General features: G+C 40.4%; 1 protein-coding gene across 1 annotated transcript in view; it reads left to right on the top strand.

Moving 5' to 3' along the window:
• KLHL4 (kelch like family member 4) overlaps positions 1 to 5,323 on the top strand; it is a 142,345-nt gene extending 137,022 nt beyond the window's left edge. Inside the window, exon 11 of the mRNA XM_066581443.1 lies at positions 533 to 5,323. Coding sequence (XP_066437540.1) covers positions 533 to 592 — 60 coding nt within the window. The 3' untranslated portion in view covers positions 593 to 5,323. The remainder of the gene's footprint in view (positions 1 to 532) is intronic.
• Positions 5,324 to 19,596: the final 14,273 nt, after the last annotated feature.

Below are 19,596 nucleotides of genomic sequence, written 5' to 3'. Positions count from 1 at the left end.
TGGTACCCCTGGGGCCACTAATGGGGGCCGCTGGTACCCCTGGGGCCACTAATGGGAGCCGCTGGTACCCCTGGGGCCACTAATGGGGTTGCTGGTACCCCTGCGGCCACTAATGGGAGCCGCTGGTACCCCTGGGGCCACTAATGGGGGCCACTGGTACTATACACTTGAATGGGACTGAGCTGCTCCCAGGCCATTTGACCATTGAACATGAGCTCACAGACCTGAGATAACGCCACGGTGCTCATGTGAGTGCTGTGGTCTCTTCAAACAGCTGATTGCTGGTGGGTTGTGGGGGGATGGCCGGCTATCTGATATTAATTACCTTCCTGTGGACAGGTCATTAGTATTTTAGTCCTCAAAAACCCCTTTAAAAGTAAAAATGTGGAGAACCCCTAAAGTAGTTTTTGAGATCTGTGAGAACGGCTCATTCACGTGATTATTAAATTGTGTACATCTTGTGCCCTCTAGTGGCAATAACACATTGCTGCAAGAGTAGAAAGTTCTGACTGTCAGTTGTCTCTGTTTCCAGGAAGTCCCGCTGAACATTGGACGGGCCGGAGCGTGCATCGTCGTCATAAAACTGCCGTGAGCGTTCCTGGAAGAGACGGAATGAAAAGGGCAAAGACTCATTTGTGGAACTGAAACCACATAAGTGACTCTGATCAACGTGGCCGAGGGGGAGACTCCTCCAACTGCTTTCTGATCACGCCTGGACTGAGAAAACTGCCATTTTATATATCGGGTAAAACCTTGACGTACACTAAAAAAAATATCAGGAAAATAAAAAAAAAATCTGAGCTGAGGAGACGCCACATTTTACATCTAGAATCTATTTCTGGACCATCCGAGAGCGATGGCGCTTTATATTTTAATATATATCATTCTATAAATTAAAGGGGCCGGGGATTTATATGAAGAGGAAGAAAAGCTATCGTAGATTTATAGATATTCTGTTTTTTGGGGCTTCTGCCATTTTTAGCCCTAAATTTTTTTCCCCAGAAGGCAAATTATTTAACATGTGATGTCAAAATATGAGCGTGCCAGGAGCGAGAGAGACGGGAAGGTCTCACGTATGTGATTGTGATTCAGTAGCATTATTCCAGTCTGTGGAAGAGAAATAATGTGTTTTTTTTTCCCTTTTTCTATTTGTATCCAGTTAATTTTTGTTTGAAAACTTTAAAAACTTCACTGAGGGCGGCCATGTTGGAGGCTCATATTTTAATGCACGGAAATCAAGAAATGAAGTGTGTCTGCAATGAATGGGACTCAATGGTCAGGATAGTGTGAATAGACCATGAGGCGGTGTTCACACAGGGGTTTTTTTGCAGCAGTTTTTTTGTGTTCATGAAAAAAGCATTAAAAAAATGCATTCTGTTTTTAGAAACCACATTTATTTATTTTTTTAAACGGCTTGTATTTTGTAAAAAAAAAATGCATGCATTTATTGAATACAGTTTTTTTTGCTGCAGTTCACAAATGTAGCAAAACTATTGTGTGTGACTGCAGCATTAAGCCAGTTTCACATGAGCGTATGATGGGTGCACCCATAAAAAGGGCAGGTGTCCCAATCTGACACTGTGTCTACTGCCCTAGACTCTAGGTATCGGAAGGACCTTTGATGCTTTCAGTTGGGGTCACAAGTCCCATGGTAGGGCTGGAACATTTGTCCATATTATGGGTGCATACATACACTTATCATATGCTCATGTGAAAGTGGCCTGAGGGTGCATTCACATAGGCGACATTCACGCATGAGTTCCATCTGATTGCGATATGGACCAAACTTGTGCGTGGAAAGAATCTATTGGCTCCTATCTGGTCTGATGGTCTAGAAAACTGTTGGGAAAACATGCAATTATATTTTCCCGTGTATGAAAATCACAGGTACATAGATGCAATGCATTTTTATAAAAAAAAACCATGGCAATCGCAGAAAAATCGCAGTTCAGTAGTGTGTGATGTAGGTCTGGTTTTCTTGGACCTGTATCGCACTCGCATATACTAATGCCCTCTAAGGCTGCATTCACATATGTTGTCGTTGGGGTGTTTTTGAACCACAGTAATAAAACTGAATTCAAAATGCATGTGTTTTTACAAATCCAAGCAGTTTTTGAAAACCACATGTATCTTTTTGAATGCAGTTTTTGTCAGCGGTTCACAAATACAGCAAAATCATAATATGTGAGAACAGCCTGCTGCCCTGTCCACGCTGTCTTCACCATTAAAGCCCCTTCATTTCAGCTGCTGTAAACTTTAATGCATGTAAATTTAGAAATGAAGGGAGTGCCTCCAATATGGCCGCCCGCAGAAGTTTTTAAACTTTTTAAACCAAAAAATGAACTGGATACAAATATTTTACAATCCATTACTTGGTACCGGAGCCAGAATACCTGTCCGTATTACGGGTGCAGAAATGTCCTTATCTTAAGCTCCTCTGAAATAGTTTGTGAAAGTTGTCGTCCAGGGAGGCACATTACTTCACTTTTGGCTTGGTTCTGACAATGGCTCACATGATATGGCTCCTTCCATTGTCCATCACTGCAGGAGGCTCGCTGATTGGCTTGTTTCAATAACTGAGCCAACCCCCTTCTGGAGCTGGCTTGTGTTTATTGTGATGGAAGGGGTCATACCATGTAATGTGGTGTTGAAACCAGAAGTGGCAGTTCTGCAATAGAGGAATTTCACAAAAACAATTCAAGGCTTTTTCTCCTGAAAATCGCCTCGCATTTGCAGGTAAAACACACGTTGAGGAGTACAATATTGGAACAAGTTCTATTCTATTCACAAATTTTATTCTAGTCATGTATGAATGAAGCAAAAACAATCTGAATTTGCGAAATGACCATGTGATAAATTCCCTTTAAGTAATGTTTAATTAATTAAAACCCTTTCGAGTTTTAATTAAGACAAAAAAAATGCAAACTTATAATTGTGCTCCGAACGGCCTTCTTCTTTCATGACATTGAAGCCCAATTAACGGACCATCTTTGTGCTTGTGCAGAGACAAAACTACTGTGACAGCACTGGAATTGCCAGGAGGCCAAAAATAAATGTCATTTCCAGCAGAATCCGCCCTGAAAAAGACTAAAAAAGCTTAAACAAATAAATAACAATTCGATGACACTTTGTCATCCTCAGCATGTAAAATAAATTATACATAAAATTAACCTTTTCTTAATATTTTTCAAGACAATTTTTACTTGTTTGTAAATTCAACCGAAACAGAATGAAATGAACAATTTTTGTATTGGATTTTTTTTTATTTGCCTGCTCAGCAAAACCGCTAAATGTCCGTCATAGTATAAAAACATTCCATTTAGAGTTTATGGCACAATTTCTTTTGTAGTTGGGGCATACAGAAAGAGATTTTATGGCAATTGCAACAGTATTAGCAAAGCTAGACTGGAGAATAAAAAATACAGAATGTATGATTAATCCTGGTTGACACTGAAAACCGAGAGATTAAGTCTAATGTAAAAATAAAAGTATATAATAAAACTTTATAGGTCATTTCAGTAAGTTAAATGGCATCCCAAAATATTAGGCATATAGATGTTACAGAGGGAGCTCTCCTGCCTGGAATTCCCCTCTTTGTGCTAGCTTGGAGAGAGACTGTTAGAGAAGCTCCGCCCCTGAGGAACCCAGCCCATCCATGTATTACAGTAGATGGGGAACACATGGGTGTTCCTGGAACTGGTTGTCTGATTAAGGCGGCTGTTTTTAGAGAATGGGTGTTCTTATTATCTGTCTACTTCAGTTCCAAAATAATTATTTCTGCCTGCATAGCCCATACAAAGTGTAGAGCTGTGCATTTTTCCTGCATCAAAAACAATGAATACAATCACAATGATATAATTTAGCAAATAAATATTAAATACATATATTATAAATAAATATCTGAATATATATTTGTAACCTTTTAGCCTGAGTAAATGTGTATATACACTGAATGGTCAGTTTATTAGACATTCCCATCCAGTAGCGTTAGACTTCCTCTAGCCATTACACTCACAGCAATTCTTCCTCGGAGGATCCGATTGTGCCAAAAAAAACCCCACACATTACTCAACCTCCATCGGCCTGACAGGAAGGAGTCATCAATTCCTGCTACTTGTGCCAAATTCTGACCTCCCATCAGCCTGCTGCAACAGAAATCTGGATCCATCTGACCAGGAGATGTTTTTCCACTGCTTGGTGATAGCATTGTTATGCTTTTTTGCCCACCTTTCTGTTTTGCAAAGACATTAATGGTGCTGGAACTAGTTGTCTGTGGTTATAGTCCATCCATGCTAAGGAATGGCGAGTAGTGTGTTCGGACAGGTTAGTTGGAGCTCCAGGGTTTTATTCGGCTGGTCTTGACTGTACAGAGTCTGTTGGTCAGAACAATTCCTGACATCTTCCTCTGACCCCTTTCGCTGGATGTTTTTCCTTGATCACACCATTCTCTCTACACCAGAAAATCCTGACGTGTTTGGCAGTGAAATCTGGCCCTGGCTACTTTAGGACCGATGACCGGGCCTCATTGGATGTCACTCAGATTGCTGTATTCTCCCATCTAAAATGTGGATTCACACTGACTGATCACAGAAAACTTGTCATGGGATCTTTATATTGCACTTGGGGGTCAATTTCCATACAGGGAAGTGCAAATCATAAAGGGGCCGAGGGCTCTAATAAAGAGGCCATTCAGTGTACATACCATTGGGGCCAACCATGTGACTGTTATGGGGGCACCTGAACATTAGGGATGAGTCTTGATTGTCCCTATACCATTGGGTGGTAAGATACTATGTTGGACTCCCATCGACAGAGGAACAACATTTTCAGCAACTATCGGGGATACAGAATTGGCCCCAGTATCATAGAGCAGTAAACAAACACCAGGCTGGTCCTCTTTGAAAAGACCTACCTTGTCCCTCTTTGTATGCTACTGATTAAGGTGATGCATTTTCTATCGCGAAAATCACAAAAGTTTGTGTTTTTTTTAAGCTTTGCCACTCTGCCCATGAGGTCAATGAGGGTAAAAAAAAGACAAAAACATATCTAAAAAGTGTACGTCTACAGAATGTTTGTTTTACAATTTATTTACTTTTTTAAAAATCAATTTAGAATTTTCAAAAAGGGCCAAAGTATTCTAAAGTACTGTGAATTATGTGTAAACACTGAACGCTTAGTCTACTGAAGAGGAAAAATATATAGATATCTTCAAATAATTTAAAATACCAGAAACAGCAGATTTTCTTAACATTATGAGACACTTTTAAAGGTGAAAAGTTTGTTACAAAAATTAAAATTTCAAAACTGTTTCTGAAGAATGTGATCCCTGCATCGTCTCCATCTTTGGGTTGTATTCCTCTCCTTTGTATGATCTTTTTGACTACAGTTTATCTATTTGTGTTATGGATTTTTATGGTATATCACATTGATATATGATGAATTATGACCTCACATTAAGAGTGCCAATGCTGACCGCGTCATGACGATGTACGTTACCCTCCAACTCATGTACTGTGAATAGGACAGCCGCATCACCAACGCATGTTTACATTCAAAATTTAGAAAAAAAAAATCTAAAAAATATCACATTGATAATAAAAAAGAAAAATACAAGTCACCTTTATTTGCATGAGGCTTACATGGCGATGGGCGATTCTACCAGACTTGGGTCAAGAAACTGGGATTATTTTGTAAAAAGTTCTGTTTATTACAAGCTTGTTCTTAGTTCAGTAGTGCATTGCAGAAAATAAAAAATGCAAGAGCCGCAGGGTGTCATGGGCTGCACAAGTGAACCATTACCGCTAGGCTCCGTCTAAAGGGGGATATCGGTTTAGTAAGTGCATTTTCAAATAGTTTGATTGAAAATTCTATAGAGTTAATAGAGGGTTTCTCTCATTCTTGTCCTCAATATCAGTTGGCTGGAGAGGGACTAACGAGTCACAAAAAGGAAGGATTTGACATCTTCAAGAAAAGCCCAAATAAACCCCTACCTTGTAAAAGAGAATATTATTAGCAGTTGTTAATATTACTATGGGGTACTAGTAAAAATCCGGCGCCTAAACTGCCATGAAAAATCATAGTATTAATGGTGAAAAATCATAACTAAAGAATATTAATAAACCCTCGTCATTGCATCACTCAGAAAAATCAATATACAGAGCGGAGTCACATTATTATGGCCGCTAGCTAATATCCAGAGTACCCGCCGTGTGCCGCACGGACCGCAGCTAGATGGGCTGGGAGTGACTCAGTAAGGTGCACGCAGTTGTTCTCCAGTATCTTGGGCTATGCTGACTACATCCCACTGGAGGGTGTGTGGTGGGATCAATAGAGTGAACACAACAATCAAGGTGGTCCCACAGATGTTAGGTTGGATTCAAGTCTGGGGAATTAGGGGTCGGGGAAGTACTTGGGAGTCTCGGTCGTGCTCTTCCAACTACTAGCTGTGTGACATGTCGCATTGTCTTGCTGGAAAATCCATCTGCCCCATGGAGACAATCAGCTTGTATGGATGATGTGATCTACAAGCATGGATCCAGAACCAGATCACTTCAAAATGCCTTCCAAAAAGTGAGTGCCAACGTCCATCTGTTCAATGAAGCAGAGAATGTGACTCGTTGAAGAAGACAACCCTTCGTAAATCAGCGGTGGCCCAATTCTGGTACTGCCGTGTGAATTGAAGTCTTTTGTTCCGATGCACCTTTGTTAATATAGCTGCAGTGACCGTCCATCTGCTTTGAAGTCCCATACAGTAGGGTTAACTGAACAATTTTAGACACACCTGGAAGCCCCCTGAATCATCCTTATGATGAGCTGCTCCACTGTAGGGTATCGGTTGGCCCTCATGCACCATGGTAGCTGACGTTCACCTCTCACATTAATGGCACCTAGTTCTCTGCCGTTTCCATGTTGGTTATTCCTAATGATGCCGTTTGTCCGTTCACAATACACGATCATCCCAGCAGCACATGGGCTGTTCACAAACTGCGCTGTCTGAGAAATACCGCCACCCACAGCTCGAAACCCAATAGTCATCCTTTCTTTTTTTTTTTGCAACTCTGATAAATTGCCCTTTTTACCCGACAACAACGAGTGATATGTGAGCAGACGGCCCATCCCACACCTTATATAACCACCAAACATCACTTCCTACATGGGTTACGTGCTGCCGACATCAAAAGTAGGAGGTGGAGATAGTAATGTGAGCCAATTGATCTATTCTGTTGATGCAAAGACGAGGGTTTATTAATAATCTTAATTTGATATGATTTTTCACCATGGATACTACTATGACTATTTCTCATGGTACTCTAGGTACCTGGGTTTTTAATAATACCCTATAGTAATTTTACCTAATAATACCAATAAAATTCTATTTTAAGAGGTAGGGATTTATTTGGGCTTTTTTTTCAAGTTGGCAGTTCCTTTCTTTTTGTGATAACTTCCAAGCCCTAGTCTTTACTTGGGTCTTCTGTTTTGCTTTGGTTTGGACTGTAAAGAGCATTTTTACTTCTGAAGGACCCTATGTGCTTTATGCTATTCAACAGCCAATTGATTTTAATGTAATACTTAGCTTGACCTGTGGGGGTGCTGTAGAATAATACAAAACTTGCTGCCAGATTCATCCACTGATTACAGCTAATCACCAAGGATTGTATGAACAGGACACCCTGCGATCAGCCTATTTTTGGGGTTTGTTTTAACAAAAAGCGATTATGCAAAGCAGATGGGATGCAGTATTGCACTATAACTTCTGCAGTTTATGAAATAAAGTTGTTTTTTATTGCCTTTTGAACTTTTATTTAAAGGGATTATCTCATCAGAGACAACTCCTTCCAAAATGTGGCCAACAATGGTCCTGCTTTGGCACTCCATGCAAACTGCTGATTTTACCAAGGACAGCCGGAGCCAGTAGGACTACATGGCAGCCACTTGCTTTGTTGTTGCTCGTGCAGAGGGCCCCATTCTTCACTATATGCCAATATACATTAATGGGGCATACGGAGAGGGGTTGTCTGTATGAGACACACTTCACATTCTATGAAATGATGACGGAGGATGGAGCAGCTGTTTTATTAGCTTCTGAAGTGTCTATGTAGGATCTTTACATTCCTTCCAGGAGATCTGGGCATGGTTTTATGGAATAAATGCATTTTATGAAACGACTAGTATACACGTGTGCTTTTCTGCTTAGTATATGCTTTGAAACACCAATTAAGTAATTACAGAAACAATAATGATGTACCTGTAATGGGCGGAGCTACTAGGTGTGTTTAAGAGTGTTTCTTCCAATATGTCTGAGGCAGAGAAAATAATTAATTACGCAATGCTTGCTTAGAAAACCCTACTGAAATTGCAGCGCCCCTGCTCCGGTGCTCACTGCCTGTCTGCTTATAGATGTCAGCTATAAAGCATATAACTGCTGCAGCCAGTCGCTAGATTCCGCAGTGTTCTGTGATTGGCTATAGTGCCTTTGTGTTACAGCCAAGTAGACACATCAGAGGGGCAGTAATGGAAGGGCAAGGATAAGAAATCCAGGTTACTATTAGTTGCCATTTCTCCCTTTTGGCAAAAATAGCCTAATCCTAAGAGATCCATTAAAGCTCCACCACACCATGCATTGTATGTACCATATACAGTATATATATGGTTGGCTGCTGAAACTGCATACCTTCTCTACATACTTGTTGAATAATCAGGCTCACACTCTCGTCATAGAAGATTTCAGATATTTCCATATATTTGTGTATATGAGGCAGTAACTATATTCTTGTACATGGGGGCAGTATTCTAGTAGTTACATTCTTGTACATAGGGGGCAGTATTATAGTAGTTATATCCTTGTACACAGGGGGCAGTATTATAGTAGTTATATTCTTGTACATAGTGGGGCAGTATTATAGTAGTTATATTCTTGTACATAGGGGGCAGTATTATGGTAGTTATATTCTTGTACATAGGGGGCAGTATTATAGTACTTATATTATTGTATATAGGGGGCAGTATTATAGTAGTTATATTCTTGTACACAGGGGGCAGTATTATAGTAGTTATATTCTTGTACATAGGGGCAGTATTATAGTAGTTATATTCTTGTACATAGGGAGCAGTATTATAGTAGTTATATTCTTGTACACAGGGGGCAGTATTATAGTAGTTATATTCTTGTACATAGTGGGGCAGTATTATAGTAGTTATATTGTTGTACATAGGGGGCAGTATTATGGTAGTTATATTCTTGTACATAGTGGGACAGTATTATAGTAGTTATATTCTTGTACATAGGGGGCAGTATTATGGTAGTTATATTCTTGTACATAGGGGGCAGTATTATAGTAGTTATATTCTTGTACATAGGGAGCAGTATTATAGTAGTTATATTCTTGTACACGGGAGCAGTATTATAGTAGTTATATTCTTGTACATAGGAGGAAGTATTATAGTAGTTATATTCTTTTACATAGGGGCCAGTATAATAGTAGTTATATCCTTGTACATAGGGGTAGTATTATAGTAGTTATATCCTTGTACATAGGGGTAGTATTATAGTAGTTATATCCTTGTACATAGGGGACAGTATTAGAGTAGATATAGTCTTGTAAAAATGGGGCAGTATTATATCAGTTATATTCTTGTACATAGGAGGCAGTATTATAGTAGTTATATCCTTGTACATAGGGGGCAGTATTATAGTAGTTATATTCTTGCACATAGGGGACAGTATTATAGTAGTTATATTGTACATAGGGGGCAGTATTATATTAGCTATATTCTTGTACATAGGGGGCAGTATTATAGTAGTTATATTCTTGCACATAGGGGGCAGTATTATAGTAGTTATATTCTTGTACATAGGGGGCAGTATTATACTAGTTATATACTTGTACATAGGGGGCAGTATTATAGTAGTTATATTCCTGTACATAGGGGGCAGTATTATAGTAGTTATATTCTTGTACATAGGGGGCAGTATTATAGTAGTTATATTCTTGCACATAGGGGGCAGTATTATAGTAGTTATATTCTTCTACATAGGAGACAATATTATTGTAGTAATATTGCGCTCATTTCCAAATTCTTGGCGCTATTGCTGTTTCCTTCAATAGGCCCCCGGTGACCTCTAGTAAGAGCAGTGTCACTGGACAGGTGAAAGCAAAGTGGGCAGCGGGTGCGGGTGAAGGAACCAACAAAAGTGCAAAGACTTTGGAGGTGAAAGGCAGTGTGGGGTCTTCTGAAATCTGCCTGCTTCACACTTCTTTTCCATTAGCTACATGCACTGTAACTCTTGGCCATAAGCTGCCTCGTCCACGAGCTCTGCGTATGCTACAAAGATCAACTTGGTCAACATTTCATTTTTGCTGTTAATTATAAATATTGACACTGATTATAAATTATATCCTTTACTAGATGGAAAGCAAACTAATTGCTCGCCATATAGTCAACTGAGTGGATTAAGATAGGTTTAATTAGTACTCTGTTAGATGTAGCTGATTCTGCGTACATCCATAGCATGCCGTGTATATAAAAGAGAAGCATTGTTTGGTGTTACACATTGTTATGTTCAATCTTACAAATTGGATATAATTTAAGATATAAAAAAAGAAAGAGGGCAAAAAAAAAAGCTCGGGACCCGGAGTGCCACATACAAAAGTGCTTGAGTCTCCCATTGTAGTAAATGGGGTTCGTTACTCGAGTAGAGCTCTCAAATTTTACGAAAAGCTTGACTCAAATAACGAGGACCCGAGCATTTGGGTGCTCGCTCATCTCTAAAAATAGTCCTAACATTGTATGTTCCATATTAATGGACTAGAAGTGATAAGGCGTTAGGGAGGACTGCTATAGGTATAGTTGCCTGTGATTGGACTAAAGCAGAGGAAGTGCTGCATGTCCCTGTTCTACTTAATGATGGAATGTGTTATCCCAGCCTGACCATATTGATACTAATACATTAAACTGACCTCTACTCTGCTGAATGTATATGTGGAGAATTTACCTACTGCTTGAAGCTAACAGAGTAAATGACTAATTCTCTTTTGCATTTCGCAGATGAAGAAAGTGTCATAGAGGTCTTTAGTTGTGTTTTTTATTTTTTATTTAATGGTACAAAAAGCAACTGAAAAGCAAAAGGTAAGAGAGAGCTGAAATTTGTTATAAATATTCAAATCTAATATAAATAAGCCTACATGCTTTTTCTTGCACCACACTTTGCCCCCCTTGCTGTAACTTTGGTGTATGATGTTGGTGTCATTAGATGACACACATGCTCACTGCTGCTGTAAAATCATCAAGTGAGTTTAATACATTCAGGGACTGTCAGGCGGGGTGAAAGTTGCAATGTTAAGTCTATGGGTGGCGGCGCTGCTGTGCTTCAGGCATGCGCTGGAATGAGTAAATCGTTTCTAAGCTGCACTGTACACTGCCCAACCAAGAGCGATAGACAGAGAGCGATGGAGAGAGAGAGTGAGAGTGATAGAGAGACAGTGAGAGAGACAGCGATTGACAGACAGAGAGCAATAGAGAGACCGCAATACAGACTATAGAGAGACAGGGAGAGAGAGCAATAGAGAAAGAGTGATAGTGGGAAAAAGAGCGATAGAGAGAGCAATAGACAGTGAGAGCGCAATAGACAGAGCGATAAAGACAGAGAGACAGACCGTGAAAGAAAGAGCAATAGAAACAGAGAAAGCGCGATAGACGGAAAGGGAGAGATTGATAGTGAGACAGACCGAGCAATAGAGACACTGACAGTGATAGAGACAGAGAGCAATAGAGAGAGAGTCAGAGCGATAGAGAGACAGAGAAAGAGTGATAGAGAGACAGGGTGAGAGCGAGAGAGACAGTGAGAGAAAGAGTGATAGACAAAGAGATCGATAGTGAGACAGCCAGAGAGCAATAGAGACACAGACAGTGATAGAGAAACAGAGCACAATAGAGAGAGCATTTGGAAAATAGATAGAGAGAGTGATAGGGAGACAGAGAAACAGAAAGAGAGCATAGAGAGAAAAAAAGAGGGAGATAGCAATAGGGAGCGATAGATAGGGAGAGCGATAGAAAGAACGAAAGAGAGTGCTAGAGACCCAGAGAAAGCTATAGAGAGGAATAGAGGGACAGAGAAAGAGAGCTATATAAAGAGAGCTAGAGAAAGACAAAGAGGGACAGAGATAGAGCAATAGAAAGAGTGCTAGAGACACAGAGACAGAAAGAGACAGAGTAATAGACCGAAACGGTCAGAGAGAGACTGACAATAAAAGAAACAGCGAGAGAGACAGACAAAAAAACAGAGAGAGAGACAGAGTGAGAGACAAAGATAGACAGAGACTGACAGAGAGAAAGACAGATAAAAACAGATAAAGACCTGTAGGCTATTTTATATTAAATATCTGCTCCAAATACAGGGAGACCCTCTAAATAATCACCTAACCAAGCAGATATAGAAGTTCACAACCACCACTTCTGAAACATTTTATGTTCGTGTAGCAAACATTAGGTCAATCTTGTAGGATAAGAAGGTCTACTTATAAAGAGAGAAATAATACAACTATTTGTTCAGTCGATTATCCTATTCTGTCTGTCACATCTGTCTACTTACCATTGTCATCTGGCACTAACAAGGGAGCAGTATTATAGTAATAATATTCTTGTGCACAGCAGCAGTATTATAGTAGTTATATTCTTGTACATGGGGGCAGTATTATAGTAGTTATATTCTTGTACATGGGAGGCAGTATTATAGTAATTATATTCTTGTACATAGGGGGCAGTATTATAGTAATTATATTCTTGGACATAGGAGGCAGTATTATAGTAGTTATATTCTTGTACATAGGAGCAGTATTATAGTAGTTATATTCTTGTACATAGGGGGCAGTATTATAGTAATTATATTCTTGGACATAGGAGGCAGTATTATAGTAGTTATATTCTTGTACATAGGGGGCAGTATTATAGTAGTTATATTCTTGTACATAGGGGGCAATATTATAGTAGTTATATTCTTGTACATAGGAGGCAGTATTATAGTAGTTATATTCTTGTACATAGGGGGCAATATTATAGTAGTTATATTCTTGGACATAGGAGCAGTATTATAGTAGTTATATTCTTGTACATAGGGGGCAGTATTATAGTAATTATATTCTTGGACATAGGAGGCAGTATTATAGTAGTTATATACTTGTACATAGGAGCAGTATTATAGTAGTTATATTCTTGTACATAGGGGGCAGTATTATAGTAATTATATTCTTGTACATAGGGGGCAGTATTATAGTAATTATATTCTTGGACATAGGAGGCAGTATTATAGTAGTTATATTCTTGTACATAGGAGGCAGTATTATAGTAGTTATATTCTTGTACATAGGGGGTAGTATTATAGTAGTTATATTCTTGTACATAGGGGGCAGTATTATAGTAATTATATTCTTGTACATAGGGAGCAGTATTATAGTAGTTATATTCTTGTACATAGGGAGCAGTATTATAGTAGTTATATTCTTGTACATAGGAGGCAGTATTATAGTAGTTATATTCTTGTACACAGGAGGCAGTATTATAGTAGTTCTATTCTTGTACATGGATGGCAGTATTATAGTAGTTATATTCTTGTACATAGGGGGCAGTATTATAGTAGTTATATTCTTGTACACAGGAGGCAGTATTATAGTAGTTCTATTCTTGTACATGGATGGCAGTATTATAGTAGTTATATTCTTGTACATAGGGGGCAGTATTATAGTAGTTATATTCTTGTACATAGGGGGCAGTATTATAGTAGTGCTATGCTTGACATGGGGGGGCAGTGTTACAGTAGTTATATTCTTCTACATAGGGAGCAGTATTCTAGTAGTTATATTCTTGTACATAGGGCGCAGTATTATAATAGTTATATTCTTGTACATAGGGAGCAGTATTATAGTAGTTATATTCTTGTACATAGGGGTCACTTTTATAGTAGTTATATTCTTGTATATAGGGGTCAGTATTATAGTAGTGCTATTCTTACCACGGGGGGCAGTATTATAGTAGTTATATTCTTGTACATAGGGAGCAGTATTATAGTAGTTATATTCTTGTACATAGGGGAGCAGTATTACAGTGGTTATATTCTTGCACATAGGCAGTATTATAGTAGTTATAGTCTTGAACATATGAGCAGTATTATACTATTCATATTCTTATACATAGGGGCAGCATTATATTATTTATCATCTTGCATATGGAGGGTAGGATAATAGCAGTTATATTATATCTTATAGGGAGCAGAATTATAGTTGTTATATTCTTGTACATAGGAGGTAGTATTATAGTAGTTATATTCTAGTAAATAAGCCTTTTTTTTGCTGCATATTTGCTGCGTTTCTTTTTCCATGTGTCAATGGGAATTTCTAATATAAAAACGCAACACATAAAAAAGCAAGCGAATTCGCAGCGCAAAAAAAACACGCTAGTGGGTAAAAGCCCTAATACTGATCCTTGTCTACTAGAAAAGCACTACTATAATGCTACCTCCTATTTACAGGAATATAACAACTATAATACTGCCCCCTATGTGCAATAATATAACTGCTACGATCCTACCCACAATATACAAGACGATAAATAATATTTTTATTTATAGTCTCGGCACGAAAGAAAGCCTTTTTCAAGCTAAAACATTATTACATTACCACACATATGAATGAAGACTTGAACCAAAAAATGGATACCCCTGTTTGTCCCGTGTTCAGAGACATATCCGTTGTGGCCCTAATCTTATGTCTAGATGCACAACGGAGCCCAAAATTAAAGGAGTAGTCAGTGGCTTTTAGAACATAAATTTTGCTTGAAGTCTTTTTAGGCCCCATTGCCCACTTGTAGAGTTCTTGAGCGCCCAAAACCATACAGCACCCCCACAAATGACCCCATTTTGAAAAGTAGACTCCTTAACGAATTTATCTAGGGGTGTACTGCGTATTTTGACCCCACAGTTTTTGAATAAATTCAAGCAAAGCAAAAGGAAAAAATTAGGATTTTTGTGGCAATTCTGTCATTTTAAAAACAGCTTTTTTTGTACAGCACACATATGAAGGAAGACGTGCACCCCAAAATGGATACCCCCGTTTGTGCTGTTTTCAGAAATATACCGATTGTGGCCCTAATCTTATGTCCGCATGCACAATGGGGCCCAAAATGAAAGGAGTAAACTGTGGCTTTCAGAACATAGATTTTGCTTGAAGTCCTTTTAGGCCCCATTGCCCACTTGTAGAGTTCTTGAGCGCCCAAAACCATAGAGAACCCCCACAAATGACCCCATTTTGAAAATTAGACTCCTTAATGAATTTATCTAGGGGTGTACTGCGTATTTTGACCCTACAGTTTTTGAATAAATTCAAGCAAAGCAAAAGGAAAAAATTAGGATTTTTGTTTTTTTGGCAATTCTGTCATTTTAAAAACAGCTTTTTTTGTACAGCGTACACATGAATGAAGACTTACACCCCAAAATGGATACCCCTGTTTGTACTGTTTTCAGAAACATACCCATTGTGGCCCTACTATTATGTCCGCATGCACAATGGGGCCCAAAATGAAAGGAGTAATCGGTGGCTTTCAGAACATAGATTTTGCTTGAAGTGCTTTTAGGCCCCATCGCCCACTTGTAGAGTTCTTGAGCGGCCAAAACCATAGAGAACCCCCACAAATGACCTCATTTTGAAAACTAGACCCCTTAACGAATTTATCTAGTGGTGTACTGCGTATTTTAACCCTACAATTTTTGAATAGATCTAAGCAAAGAAGTAGGAAAAAATTACGATTTTCATTTTTTGGGCTAGTGCGTCAATTTTAAAACAGTTTTTTTTGTACAGCACACAAATAAATGAAGACTTTCACCCCAAAATGGATACCCCTGTTTGTCCCGTGTTCAGAAACATACCCATTGTGGCCCTAATAGACTTACAGGACCCATGGTTAGGCCTACAATGAAAGGAATACCCGTTGGATTTCAGGGTACAACTGAATAAATTCCAGGCCCCATTGCTCACTTATAGAGCCATTGAGCGGCCAAAACTATAAAAAACCCCCACAAATGACCCCATTTTGAAAACTAGACCCCTTAACAAATTCATCTAGGGGTGTACTGCGTATTTTGACCCCACAGTATTTGAATGAATCTAAGCAAAGCAGAAGGAAAAAGTTACGATTTTCAATTTTTTTGGCAATTTTTTAAATTTAAAAACAGTTTGTTTTTTTTACAGTGTACATAGGAATGAAGACATTCACCCCCAAATGGATACCCCCACATTGGTAAGGGGAGATGAAACTTCAATTTTTTTTTTTTACTTTTACGTGATCGCCATTATTGGATAGAGGAGAACACGTGACCAGGAACCGCTCACCGCGGCCCCCCGTGAAATCTCCATGCTCTTGGCTACATTTTGTAGCCAGGAGCAGGGAGAATTTAAATTATCCTGGCAATCCACAGCTTTTGCGCATGCGTCCGCCATTTTGGTGACGGGTGCATGCGCAGAAGCTGGGGTAAGGTCCGCGGATAAATCCGGGGGCCTTATGTACGTACTTTCATCCTCCCTCATGGATATGATCCGTGAGGGGAGATGAAACGCACGCTTTAACTTTTTTAACTTTTTTTTTTTTTTTTTACTTTTTACACATTTTTTTTTTTACTTTACATGATCACTGTCATCCATTGGATAACAGTGATTATGTCCCCGGTATAATCTCTCTGCTCCTGGCTACACATGGCAGCCAGGAGCAGAGGAATTTTAAATTTCCCGGGTCTCGAGCCCCTCTGTGCACGCGCACGATGTCAATCATCGGGCGCACATGCGCAAAGATAGACTTCGGGTCCCGGAACACCAGGGACATCGGCGGACCTGAGGTGAATATTTTCACCTCCCCTCATGGATCCGATCCATGAGGGGAGGTGAAACTTTACTTTTTAAAAACTTTTTTGCAGTTTTCCGCGATCGCCGTTATCCGTTGGATAACGACGGTCGCGGTACCGGGGACCGCTCACCGCGGTCCCCGCTGACATCTCCTGGCTTCTGGCTCCTGTAGGTAGATGTTAAATCTTCCGCGCCGCCGGGCCTTCTGCGCATGCGGCTGACGTAATGCCGCCTGGCGCGCATGCGCAGAAGACCGGCTTTGGGGCCCGGAGCGGCAGGAGAGCGGGGAGCAGTGCGGCGGACCTCGGTGAGTATTTTCAGCTGACCTGATGGATCCGATCCATCAGGGCAGCTGAATCTTTAACTTTTTTTGTACTTTTATTTACTTTTTTGCGATCGGCACTATCCATTGGATAGCGCCGATCGCAATGCCGGGGGTGGGGGGGGGGGGTGGGGGGTGGGTCCGTACAGCCCGGGATGACAGCTCCATGCTGTCGGCTACCTGCGGGCACCGACAGCATGGAGCTGTCACGTCCACAGCCCGAGGCGCTTTATTCTCTGCAGGAGACGTGTTTTTACATCCTCAGAGAATAAAGCCCACTTCGGGAGGATGTAAAAACACTATGGGCTGGTCGTTAAGGGGTTAAGCAATTATATATAGCAAATGAATACACTTACTACAAGTTGTCTGCGCCAGATGCCAGGATGATTTTCTGTGACGGAATCTAAAGGAGAAGTAAGCTCCTTGGAAGGTAACATATCTAACATGGTGACGTGGAGCGCAACGTGCACTCTAAGATCATATGTTGTTGGAGCGCAATTGTGCGTTCCATGCTTTACTATATATATATATATATCTATCTATATCTATATCTATATCTATATCTATATATATATATCAAAGTGGCATCACTGCAACTCATTGTTAAAAACAGCAGTTAATTAGTAGGAGAATTTCTCCTTAATAAAAAAAATTATGTGTGTGTGTGTATATATATCTTCATACCCTATTACAATGCGTGATAAAATAAGGTATAAAATTAAACTAAAACAATCATTTTGCTATTATAAGTAATAGTAATATGTTAGGCTTATATGAAATATCCTAGGTACAATAATAATATTTTATCCAATAGGTTAAAAACATTCATTTATATTATAAATATGTAGGAAGACCATTAAACTATAAATAATACATATCCTAACATGACTAAAAACAATTCATCTGAATGTACATTATTCATTTCAAATTTTCTTTTAGATTTTTCCTAGTAATTTGTTTAGGAATAGAGATGAGCGAGCACCAAAATGCTCGGGTTCTCGTTACTCGGGACGAACTTTTCGCGATGCTCGAGGGTTCGTTTCGAGTAACGAACCCCATTGAAGTCAATGGGCGACCCGAGCATTTTTGTATTTCGCTGATGCTCGCTAAGGTTTCCTTGTGTGAAAATCTGGGCAATTCAAGAAAATGATGGGAACGACACAGCAACGGATAGGGCAGGCGAGGGGCTACATGTTGGGCTGCATCTCAAGTTCACAGGTCCCACTATTAAGCCACAATAGCGGCAAGAGTGCCCCCCCCCCTCCCAAAAACTTTTACTTCTGAAAAGCCCTCATTAGCATGGCATACCTTTGCTAAGCACCACACTACCTCCAACAAAGCACAATCACTGCCTGCATGACACTCCGCTGCCACTTCTCCTGGGTTACATGCTGCCCAACCCCCCCCCTCCCCCCCACAGCGCACACCAAAGTGTCCCTGCGCAGCCTTCAGCTGCCCTCATGCCACACCACCCTCATGTCTATTTAGAAGTGCGTCTGCCATGACGAGGAACCGCAGGCACACACTGCAGAGGTTGGCACGGCTAGGCAGCGACCCTCTTTAAAAGTGGCAAGGCGATAGCCCACAATGCTGTACAGAAGCAATGAGAAATATAATCCTGTGCCACCGCCATCAGGAGCTGCACATGTGGGCATAGCAATGGGGAACCTATGTGCCACACACTATTCATTCTGTCAAGGTGTCTCTGCATGCCCCAGTCAGACCGGGCTTTTTAATTCATAGACACAGGCAGGTACAACTCCCTATTGTGAAGTCCCTGTCGACCGACAGCATGGGTGGCTCCCTGGAACCCACCGGCGATACACAAAAATATCCCATTGCATTGCCCAACACAGCTGAGGTAGTAATGTCGTGCTTAATGCAGGTGGGCTTCGGCCCACACTGCATGCCCCAGTCAGACTGGGGTTCTTTACAAGTGGAAACAGATGCATTTATAATTCCCTGTGGACCCACAGCATGGGTGGGTGCCAGGAAGCCACCGGCGGTACATAGAAATATCCCATTGCATTGCCCAACACAGCTGAGGTAGTAATGTTGTGCTTAATACAGGTGGGCTTCGGCCCACACTGCATGCCCCAGTCAGACTGGGGTTCTTTACAAGTGGACAGATGTAGGTTAAACTCCGTGTGCACCTACAGCATGGGTGGCTCCCTGGAACCCACCGGCGGTACATAAAAATATCCCATTGCATTGCCCAACACAGCTGAGGTAGTAATGTCGTGCTTAATGCAGGTGGGCTTCGGCCCACACTGCATGCCCCAGTCAGACTGGGGTTCTTTACAAGTGGAAACAGATGCATTTATAATTCCCTGTGGACCCACAGCATGGGTGGGTGCCAGGAAGCCACCGGCGGTACACAGAAATATCACA

Source organism: Eleutherodactylus coqui, chromosome 10 (genome assembly GCF_035609145.1).
Source record: "Eleutherodactylus coqui strain aEleCoq1 chromosome 10, aEleCoq1.hap1, whole genome shotgun sequence".
NCBI lineage: Eukaryota > Metazoa > Chordata > Amphibia > Anura > Eleutherodactylidae > Eleutherodactylus > Eleutherodactylus coqui.
The sequence above is the reverse complement of the archived record's forward strand: the minus strand, read 5'-3'. Positions and strand labels throughout refer to the sequence as shown.